Below are 11,230 nucleotides of genomic sequence, written 5' to 3'. Positions count from 1 at the left end.
CATGAAGTATGATAAACATTAAAAACCAAAATAAATCACCCAGATAGTAAGTGTCTGCTACTATGTGTTTATTTACGTAATATATTAATTTTCTCTTTTCTTTTAAATGAAAAGCCAAGATTATACTAGATGCTACAAAACAGCAGACGCTGGATGACATCACATAATTAACAGGTCCCACCTCTCTTAAGCCTGGATGTTAACATTAAGATGATTCCAGAAGAAAGAGCAACACTGAGGGTGAGAGAGCAGCTGTGCTGAGCTTTGGGTATAACATCTGCTTCCAGAACTTATCGATCATTTACAGCAAGGTATGGAAACTACAGAGTACAAAGATGTACAGAATAATATATATTTACGTACTGTATATATTTCTGCATCACTGAAAGTGATTTCACCTTACTTTGCTTGTATACTGTACTTGTAATTGTGACTTCAGAATAGACTTCAATGTCAAAGAATGAAAGTTTGGATTTTAAATGTCTTATTTAGTTTTCTCTACTCCTATGACAATATTTGAAATGAAAATGCTTACATTTATCAGTCATTTTGAAAAATATTTTTTTATATTTTGTAAATATAAATCAGATACTAAACCATCTAAATGAATTAAAAAGATGTGAGCAGAAAAAAGGGTTTAACAAAAATGTTTCATTCTGACGTACAAAGGTTAAATTGACAGAATACAACGATACAAAAATACTAAGATTTGCTGTCAAAATGCCAAATCATAATTGTTTTTAAAGCCTCAGCTGTAGCTCTCCAGTTCAATCTTCTGTGGACTAAAGATAGATGTAAATTAACAGTCACTCTGGCACAGAGATGAGATCACTATTGTATTGCTTTCTTTAGGGATAGCATATAAAGCATATAAAGAATCAAGTGATTTTATTTTTTCAGCAGTAATCAGCATCATGTTGGTATTCTTAAATATGAACCTATAAGTTGGAGTCAGGATGGAGACTCTGATATCACAAACTAAAAATAAAACTAAGTTAGCAGAATATGTACAAGTGTAGATAAATAATTATTTATTATAATATTTTGTTTTGTGTAACATTGTGAATTTGGCAAATTATTAATATGATTAAAATGAATGTCTCTCACTTTTATCATTTTTTTCATTACCATGTAATTTTAAAGAAAGCTGCCTAGTAGAGGAGGGTGATCAAAACTAATTAAAAGGTTTAGTCTAAAATAATTAAAGTGTCAAAATTCACATTGAAGCTATAATTTTCTATGCATAAATTGTAGTAGAAGCATGCAAATTGACCGTCAAATCATGATGCAAAGCAAAAAGTACTAAAATGATTGATATACAGATATCTGTCACCAGAACTCCTATAGATATAAACGCGCCTGCTGTACCTGCAGCCACAGTATTTAACACATTAACAAATGGAAGGTCTGTTGGTACATCTTTCATACAGATGCCTTGATGCAGGAAAGTCACAAAACCAATTGAAACCTAACTAAAACGCACCTCTGTGGTTGGGAAACGGGTATTAATTAGACGAATAATTCGAGTTGGAATAACATTTCCAAAACAGGACTCATTATGGGTATATGTGAACATTTCACAAGTCTGTTTTATCATCCCCTTTCTGCACTTTATATTAAGCATTAAGGAGATAATACACTACATCTACAATCTCATATACATCTCAGTATAGGCCTACAAATATTAAAATATAAAGACAATATCAAATGTTCTCAATAAATACCTTTGAAATACCCATAAAACTAAAATGGAAAGTCTGACTTTATAGAGAAGTCCAGATTAATGCTATTACGACTAATATGTACAGTATTGGATTTTTTGTTCTATTTTTTCTATAACTAGAAATAAAATTGCTATTTTGCTTCCAATGAACAAGGGAACAAGATATTTTCTGGTTTGTTGATCTTTTTAAATTAATATAATAATAAAAACACATTTAATTTATTAAATTCTTTTTACAGTACTAGCTCAAGTACTATTATTTTTATTAATTATTTTTTTAAATGGGATTGTTCAGAACCCTGAAAATATATTCCTCAGAAATGCATGTTTTAATATTGTCTTGTTGTATGGAGTAAGGAGCCTTTAAGGTTAAAATGTAGGCTGTTCTAAATAACAATGATGAATCTTTTATTTTGAAACTCCACAACACACATCAATCACATAGTGCATCAGAGTAGGAACATCTTGTCCAAAAGATTGTATTGTTCTAAAGGGAGCTCTCACTGCTTAAATAAAATTTTAGTTTAGATTTTTTAGGTTTTTATTAAGTAGCTCTAAATTTTCTACCAGATCTAAACTGCAACTATAATGAAGAAATTGTTTTTTTTACTTTATCATAAAAAAACTACATTTTATTGCATAAAAATCACACTGTGTTGCAGCATGTTAGTCTATATGATGGACACCAATTCTTGCTTTTTTCATTTGACTTTTAACAGAACACATTTCCTTATACTGAAGTTAATTTAGTTTTTGAGTATCATTAAAACACTGCAAATTAGTTTGTTATTGTGAACTTCCCTTTCTATAATGTATTTCTCCCTTTCTGTAAAAAGGTGATTTCATTAGGTAACATATTTCTTAACAGCTTCCTAATGGGTTCCAACACAACAGAATGTACTGCATTGAGCCTTATTCCAGACAACGCTACAGACATCCTGAGCAACCAAACTGATTCAAGCCAGTGCCCTTCTTCTGAAGCCTGGAACTGGCTCTATGCCATGCAGCCTATTTACATGGGAGTCATTTGTGTACTGGGATTCATAGGAAATGCATTTGTCTTGAGTGTTTTCTGCTTCCACAAAAAACATTGCACCGTAGCAGAGATTTACCTTGGAAACCTTGCAGCTGCAGACTTGTTGATGGTGTCCTGTCTGCCCTTCTGGGCCATTACTGTAGCCAATATGTTTGAATGGCACTTTGGGCATTCCCTGTGCCAGTTCATTAATGTTGGTATTAGCATGAATATGTACTGTAGTATCTATTTCCTGGTGCTTGTTAGCATTGATCGCTACCTGGCATTAGTAAAGACTATGTCTCACGGAAGAATGCGGAGTGTCTCCTGTGCCAAAATAAGCTGCTTTACAATTTGGATGTTTGGTTTTATAATGAGCATCCCAGTCATGTTGTTTAGGACGCCAAAATACTTCCCTGAGTATAATGTTACTGCATGCTACCTTGAATATCCTAGTTTGAAATGGGAAACCTCTTATAATCTTTTGCTCAGTCTGATTGGATTTTTCATACCATTATTGATTATTTCATATTGTACATACAAGATCATTGAAGCCCTGAGGAATAAAAAGATGCACAAGTTCAATACAGTTAAAACCGAGGGAAAGGCATCATTTCTGGTCCTTTCTGTGCTCCTTGTCTTCTTCTTATGTTGGATTCCTTTTCATTCAACAACATTTCTACACATTCTTTTTAACAATGGACTTTTCGGTGGATGTGTTTGGGAAGTCTTCCTTGATATAAGCAACCAGGTATCTAGTTATCTTGCTTATAGCAACAGCTGTTTGAATCCTGTACTGTATGTCATTGTGGGAAAGAACTTCAGAAAGAAGGCTAAAGAGGTGATTGAACAAATGTTTTACAAAAGGGGTTCAACCAGTGAATCTTCTCGATCTCAGTATTTGTCTACATTGAAAACCTTTGTCTGACTTACAGTACATAATACTGTATATCAATTACTTGATGCTCTGTCCTGTGCAACCTTATTAACGTTCTATAGAGTGATCAATTAATAATCTTTTTTAAAATACTTCTGTTGAACAATTTTCTGGAAATAATATTACATTAATCTACTTCAATTTTTTCTACTGTTAATACAATACATACTTTTTATGTACAATATTTATAAATTGTGTAAGGAAGTATAAGCTTTTATAAACAAATGACACACGTTATAATAGAATTGCCTTTGTTCTTAATTTTTTTAATGGATGTGATGTATTATCCTTAAAAGAACAAATAAAACTCTTTTGTACTTTTGTTCTTTGTATTACAATATGTTTGATAAAAGAAATCACATTAAAGATACTAGAAACAATTTTGCAAGCTTCACAATATTATTTCCAAAACAAACAGTGGTCAAAACCATATTTTGCAGGGCTCAAAGAAACTGGGATTACTTGGGATTTCATGAACAGGGCAGCAATGAGACTATAGGCTGAGATTCAAGACATGTTGATGGCACAGTATAACCAGATAACCTGTGTAGCTCAAAATTGTTGCAGGGATCTGCTGTGATTGGGTGACATAGATTTAGCTGGGTGGTTTTGGTCAGTGATCACATCCCAGAAGTGTTGTTTGGTATCTGTATGTGAGTCCCCAGAACAAATACAAAAATCTCGTTTCATAAAGAATCAATATCACTATTAGATTATCAGATTTTTGATTACTGTTCTTGAAACAGTTCAGAGGGGGGAAACACATCTTTACTGTTTTGCTGTTCCAAATTGATAAAAATAGAAATGCGTAACTATCAATAGTTTATACAAGTAAAAATAAAAAAATGCTTCTTACAAATTATTAAAATAATTAAACAAAAATCCCCAATTTCCTCTGAGGGACACAATCAAATTCACAAGTACCTTTTGTGTTATGTTTTCCAGTTCTTGGAATTAAAAAAGACACACTCCTTGGGAGTCAAGAAAATAGCATTTTCTACCATCATTATTTTACTTTGACTAATTAACAGAGTTATCATCTTTAAGGTGCATTTCATTCACTACACATCATGTTGGTGTACGCAAATACTGTAGCTGTTTGGTATAGTAACCAGATTGTCTTGGAAACTGCATGCATAGATCATAAATGCAAATAAACTACACAAATCCTTTGTTTGGCAAGTAAATGTATTAAATAAAATCCAAACTGAATTTTAAATTTCAGGTTTTAAAAAGATGCACAAAATATGTTTCAAATCCTTCAAAATATTTTGTAAAACCATACATGAGTTTATGTAACCGTATATGAGGGAAACAAGTTTGTTTCAAATCAGGTATCTTTTCCTTGCAAAATTCATGAATGTGCTTTGATAATCATTTAATTACACAATTTTCTTTTGACAGTTTCCAAATGGCTTTTAACATAACTCACCCAACATCAAGCCCTGAGAGATACTCGAACAGCAGCCGAGTGGATTTCAATGAATGCCCTTCATCTGAAGCTTGGGAATGGCTCTATATGATGCAACCAGCATTCATGGCATTTATCTGTGTTGCGGGTACAATAGGCAATGTGTTTGTCCTGTGTGTATTCTGCTTCCACAGGAAGAAATGCTCAGTAGCAGAGATCTACCTCAGCAACCTTGCAGTCGCAGACTTGGTAATGGTGTCCTGTTTGCCTTTTTGGGCTGTGACTATAGCCAATGAGTTCAACTGGAACTTTGGTGATTTGCTCTGCCGACTGGTAAATGTAGCAATCTCAATGAACTTATTCAGTAGTATACTGTTCCTGGTTTTGGTCAGCATCGACCGCTATCTGGCCTTTGTAAGACCTATGACTGCTGGCAGAATGAGAAGAGCAACCTGGGCAAAAAAAATCAGCCTTGGCATCTGGATCACTAGTTTTCTGTTTAGTTTGCCCGTCCTGATATTCCGCTCTGTGAAGTACTTCCCTGAGTTTAATGCACTTGCATGCTACCTGGCTTACCCACATGAGGGATGGAGAGTCAGACACAACCTAATCATTAATATAGTAGGTTTCCTCATCCCTCTTGTGGTCATTTCCTTTTGCAGTTATCAAATAATCCAGACTTTAAAGAAGAACGAAATGAAACAATTCTCTGCTGCAAGAACTGAAAGGAAAGCCAGCATTTTAATTCTTGCAGTTGTCCTGGTCTTTTTGGTCTGCTGGGTTCCATTCCACATTGTGATGCTCCTAGACACGCTCTTTCACTACCAAGCCATTTCAGGGTGCCATTGGGAAGACATACTTGATGTTGGAGAGCAGATATCTACATATTTGGCATACAGCAATAGCTCTCTAAATCCAATCCTTTATGTTATTGTTGGAAAGCAATTCAGGAAAAAAGCTAAAGGATTGTTCAGACAAATATCAAGCTGGGATGTAAAAGGTAAAGTGTCACAAGTATCAAAATTTACTTCAACCCTAAAATACTTTGAATCCACTCAAGTATGATATGGGCACTGTAACAATAATTTAATAAGGCACAGTTGTTGAAGGTAAACACTACTTAATTTATGTATTTTTATATGTTGTTAAAATGAATGCTATGGACGATTAAGTTGCCTTATTTTGATGACACTGTTGTCTACATGTGAGAGAGAATTTATAATATTATGTAGCATTTTACTTAAATTAAGTGTTATATTTGTACAGTACAGAAGATTTGTATTTATTGCAAAGATTATGAGAATTTTAATGAATACTGTCATGACATAATGAATTGAAATGTATTTGGTTGTATGAGGTGCAATCACAGCCTTTAAAATACTAATATCTTAATGGACTTCTCTCTTTAAAACCACTCGATGTTGTACTAATTTGAGACAATTACTAAGTGACATGTTTAGCTGTGAATTTGCTTAGGCAAGCCAGTGACACTGAGCAAAAAGAAACAAGAGTTGGTTTAAAGATACTGTATTTGGGGACATGGTGGAATTTATAAAGGTATATTTCTGTTCAAATAGTATGTATTCTAATACATAAAATGTGAATTCTTGTGTTTTGCCAAAAATAGATTTTTTATATAAATCTATTTAAAGATTTTGGCATTGATTGCTGAAAGATATCTGTGAATTTTATTATGTTTTTCTCTAACTTTAACAGTTTTATTTTTCACATAATGCTATATGGTGAGCAAAACCATATTTTATTAGTAACAGTTCCATTTGGACACTGAATGATTTTTATGTACTGAAAACAGCCTTAAGATGTGGTTTATTCCTTTATTTTTCCATTTGTTTCTTTGACTGTGTAAAATAAGCTACATTTTGAAAGTCAAATTAAAAGGTCTTTTTGCCTACACATATATTGCAGCTACTTAAATATTTCACTTGGATGAAACGTTTAGCATTAGAAAATAATCTTCTGTTATAACTTACAGAATTGCAATATGTTGCTGTACTTTTGGCATTTTGATAATTTATACAGGCATTTTACATCTGTAGCACAGTTGGTTGGAATTTCAGTCCACCGAGGCCACAGGCTTCTGGTTTTCATTCAATCTCAGATCTTAATCTCATAACTAATGTAATAGCTTGGCTATAAAGTCTGATTAGTTTTTTTCTGCTGAATTTCTTCTGTGGTTAATTCAATGATACTGTAAAAACTACAGGATCCAGGGCACTTAAGGCCTGGGGTACCTGCAAATCTGTCCTCTGCATTCTGCCTGTAAAACAGTTATTAGAAAGGTATTCCATGTCATCTTTCTGTTATTGTACAATGTATAAATAAATCGCAACAAAAACAGTGTTGATATGGTTTTCTTTTTCATGACATGTTGCATTTATTTCATACTGCTTGCATTGATAAGATAAGATAAGATTACTTTATTGGCCATATACAATTTCTTGTATTAGGAATTTGTCTTTTCGCATACCCCAACTTGCTGTCCATGAGACACACAGACAGGGAGAGAAAAGCACAGGGAGCTTTAGCACAGAAGCATTGTACTGTGTACTAAACATTTCCCTTATCCTTCCAATTGGCATACTGTATTTGTAATACTTTCCCTACAAGCCGTGACACTAAATTTAGATAGGAAAAGTCCAAGGAAACTGTGAAAAAAGTAATATGGAAAATCATATATTATATTAATTTCAGTGTTTCTGTGTCATTCTTCGGTGGTGAAATTATAGCAAGTCATTATACTGTACAAAGGGCGGTTTCTTATTATTTTAGGGTATTAATAAGGATATCTAGAGACCCTTGCTTATTCTCTGTTACAGTACATCTAATATTACACAGCAAAGCATGCACCAGGCTTTCTCTTTGTTTCTGTAATAATGTTCTTCCGGTAAAAAAGCAGAAATATTTTTATTTTATTTATTCCTATATGATGTGTACTGTTTCTATCCCTGAGGTTTTTAATTTAACACTCCTTAGATATCTTACACATATTACCCAGTTATGACAGTCTCATTCCCTTTTTTTAGAAAAAACATCTGCCATACACCCACTGAATCAGACATTCTGTCTCCTACTGGTAACATCCACATACTCTTTAAAGATATAATGGAATTTCCTGTTAATCACTGATGATTTAACAACTGTTCATCCCTAAGGAATGAAATTTAGGAATGAAAATGTTTACAAAAAAAGATGTAAACAATAGAGTGCGATTTTTGGAAATTATTTTAAAATTATTTACAGCAAGAATTATTTATCCCCCTATAGTGTTTTAACAGTTTAATTTAGATAAATGTGCAACAGATATCTGGTTTGGGGCAAAAGAAACACTGAGAAGGGGCTATTTGGCCTATCTAGCCCATTTGGTAGATAGTAGATAATTGATCCAAGAATTCCATCAAGCCTTTTATTAAAACATGCCAAAGTATCAGCTCCAACAGTCATGGCTGGGCAGTTTGTTCCATATGCCCTCAACCCTTTGAATAAAGAAGTACCCAGTGTTTTCAAATTCGTTCTTGTCAATCTTTTATGGACTCAATCCAATATTATTTTTTTAAAAGTCCTAGTCCGCTTAGTCATGGTCTTTTATTTTCAGTAAAAAGTATGGTTATGTACTGCAATGAAATTAAGTTTAAAAATATTACTTAAAATGTCCAGTCCTACTTCAGATGCCTACTGAAAATTGTAATGTCTTTTTCTGTTAGCAGCTGCATAAAGTAAAAAGAATCTTGGGCTAGAAGATAAATACCATACATTACAAGTAAACCTATTTACATGATCGTGTAAGTCTTCCCTCTACTGTTAGGCAGTAAGGGGATGAAATATTGTTCACATTCTTTGCCGCACTATGTTCTTCTTTCCATTGTCTGGCAGGAGTGAACAGAAAACTTCACATAGCCCTCTGGACTGTTGCTGTATTACCAGCTATATCAAAATTATTGCACCAGCAGTTTCTTTTCTATGAAAGGTAAGCTACCATAGTTCAGTTTTTCAGCATATATAACTTTAACTATTTTTATGCTTTTGTTCCCTTCCAGAATGCATGAGGAACTTCAGATCATATAGGCCTTTTATAATTTAGTGTTTAGCAGTATGACATTTGAATAAAAGGAATGGTAAATGAGGAGTATTAGCCATATGGTTACATTGTTAAAAGTTAATATACAAAATTTGTAAAAAATACAATTCTGCTACATATTAAGGTTAAAAATATAATTTACTTTATTTGTAAATAGTAACTGTTTACTATTAACTGTAACTGTAACAATTATTACAAAGTAACTGTAGTCATTTCTTGGCAGATTAACAAATGGCATTTTTGGACATGACAGCAACCCTTTCCCAAGCCTCTCATGAGTTTTTAACAACACAAATGCCCCCAATTACTCCACAGAATGCCTGCTTTTTCTTGATTCGAGAATTCTGTATAGTATTTTGCCAATCCACCTTTTCACCTTGTGCATGATTGTGTTGCTTGGAAATATGTTTGTCTTGCTTGTGTTGCACAGAGGCTGAAATTTACCTATGAAACACAGTTGTTGCTGATCTTATACCCCTCACGTGCCTTCCTCTCTGGGTTATAAATATCATGAACCACTTTAACATTTGGGTAGCTAATGTGCTAATGTGCTGGACCACCACCATAACTATTATAATAAAGTCCACCAGTGTTTACTTAATAGGAAGCATCATGTGACTATTTGGTTCTTGTGGACAGTGACTGGGACAGTGACTGCTGGAAGGATGAAAATAACTTTTTTACAGATCCATGAGACATATCCCACAACTGGACACAGTGGCAAACATTCTTAAATTTCCAGAAAAACTGAGACTTCACCACAAAGCATTATTACGTCTTATAGGTATTTTATTATATGCCAATTATATGCCTTATTGACTTATTATATGCCAATGCTAAGGATGCATATAATTCCACAGCCCTTCCCCGCCTTAGCAGATCAGATCACAACCTTGTCTTGCTTACACCACTATACACGCCTATTGTCCAGCGCCAACCTGCAACAATGAGGACTGTGAGGAGATGGTCTCAGGAGGCCATGGAGGATCTACGTGGTGCTTTGGAGGCTACTGACTGGGATGTGCTGTGCGAACCACATGGGGACGACATAGACAAGTTCTGGGTAGACAACACCATCCTCACCAAAGACGTACACTGCTTTTCTAATAACAAACCCTGGATCACCAGTGACCTTAAGGCTCTTCTGAATGACAAGAAGAGAGTCTTTAGGAGGGGGGATAAGGAAGAGGTCAAGCATGTACAGAGGGAACTAAAGCAGAAGTCAAGAGAGAGCAAGGACGCTTAAAGGAGGAAGGTAGAGGACAAGCTGCAAAGGAATAGGGTGAGAGATGTAGGGAGGAGCCTGAGAGAAATCATTGGCTTCAAACAGGCTGGGGGTGCAATGGAGGGGAACCTGGAGCTGCGACTGCCCAACACCTCCCCCATCCCCCCACAATCATGGCCGCCTACAGCTACAACCCCCGACAGCTACTCACCCCCCCCCCATGCCCCACAGCTGCCACTCTCCAACACCTCCGCCATTAACACCTGCAGCACTGAAAGCGCTATGAGCACCATCCCCCAGGCCAGGCTGACCATCACGGCTGACCAGGTGAAGAAGGAGCTGAAGAGGCTGCACCAGAGTAAGGCCACAGGACCAGATAATGTCTGTCCCAGAGTTCTGAGGGCTTGTGTTGATCAGCTGAGCAGAGTGCTCCAGCGACTGTTCAACCTGCACTTGGGAAAGTCCCTGTGCTCTGGAAGACATCATGCCTGGTCCCGGTACCAAAGAAAGGGTGCCCCTCTGTCCTCAATGACTGGAGAGGCTGGTCTTATCCCACCTGAGACCCCTGGTTAGTTCATCACTGGACACCCTAGTTTGCCTACCAGCCCAGTGTTGGTGTGGAGGATGCAATCATCTACATCAGGGGTGGGGAACGTCCGGCCATTTGGTCTGGCCCTGCCAAGGCAACAGCAGGCGTAGAGCCTGGCGATAATTCAATAACGATAATTATCACGATATAATTTTCCTCAATATAATTTTAACAAAAGTTCGATAAATGTTCATGCCTTACGCATGATACGCGCATGCGCACTAAATACTGCGC

The 11,230-nt window shown here is 35.4% G+C and overlaps 1 protein-coding gene across 2 annotated transcripts; it reads left to right on the top strand.

The window, feature by feature from the left end:
• Nucleotides 1–226: 226 nt before the first annotated feature.
• On the top strand, nt 227–7,430 carry bdkrb2 (bradykinin receptor B2). 2 transcript variants are annotated; one of them, XM_015350100.1, is made up of 2 exons: nt 227–311; nt 5,080–7,430. In XM_015350100.1, the coding sequence occupies exon 2, from the start codon at nt 5,087–5,089 to the stop codon at nt 6,149–6,151; it is 1,065 nt and encodes a 354-aa protein (XP_015205586.1). In that variant the 5' UTR covers nt 227–311; nt 5,080–5,086; the 3' UTR covers nt 6,152–7,430. The 2 variants fall into 2 exon arrangements, with proteins under 2 accessions (XP_015205586.1, XP_006632312.1); XM_006632249.3 differs by lacking the exon at nt 5,080–7,430 and adding an exon at nt 2,592–3,891.
• The last annotated feature ends 3,800 nt before the right edge of the window (nt 7,431–11,230 follow it).

The sequence above is a fragment of the Lepisosteus oculatus genome, chromosome 8, assembly GCF_040954835.1.
Source record: "Lepisosteus oculatus isolate fLepOcu1 chromosome 8, fLepOcu1.hap2, whole genome shotgun sequence".
Lineage (NCBI taxonomy): Eukaryota > Metazoa > Chordata > Actinopteri > Semionotiformes > Lepisosteidae > Lepisosteus > Lepisosteus oculatus.
Note: the sequence above shows the minus strand (reverse complement) of the source record. Positions and strands in the feature narration are given on the sequence as shown.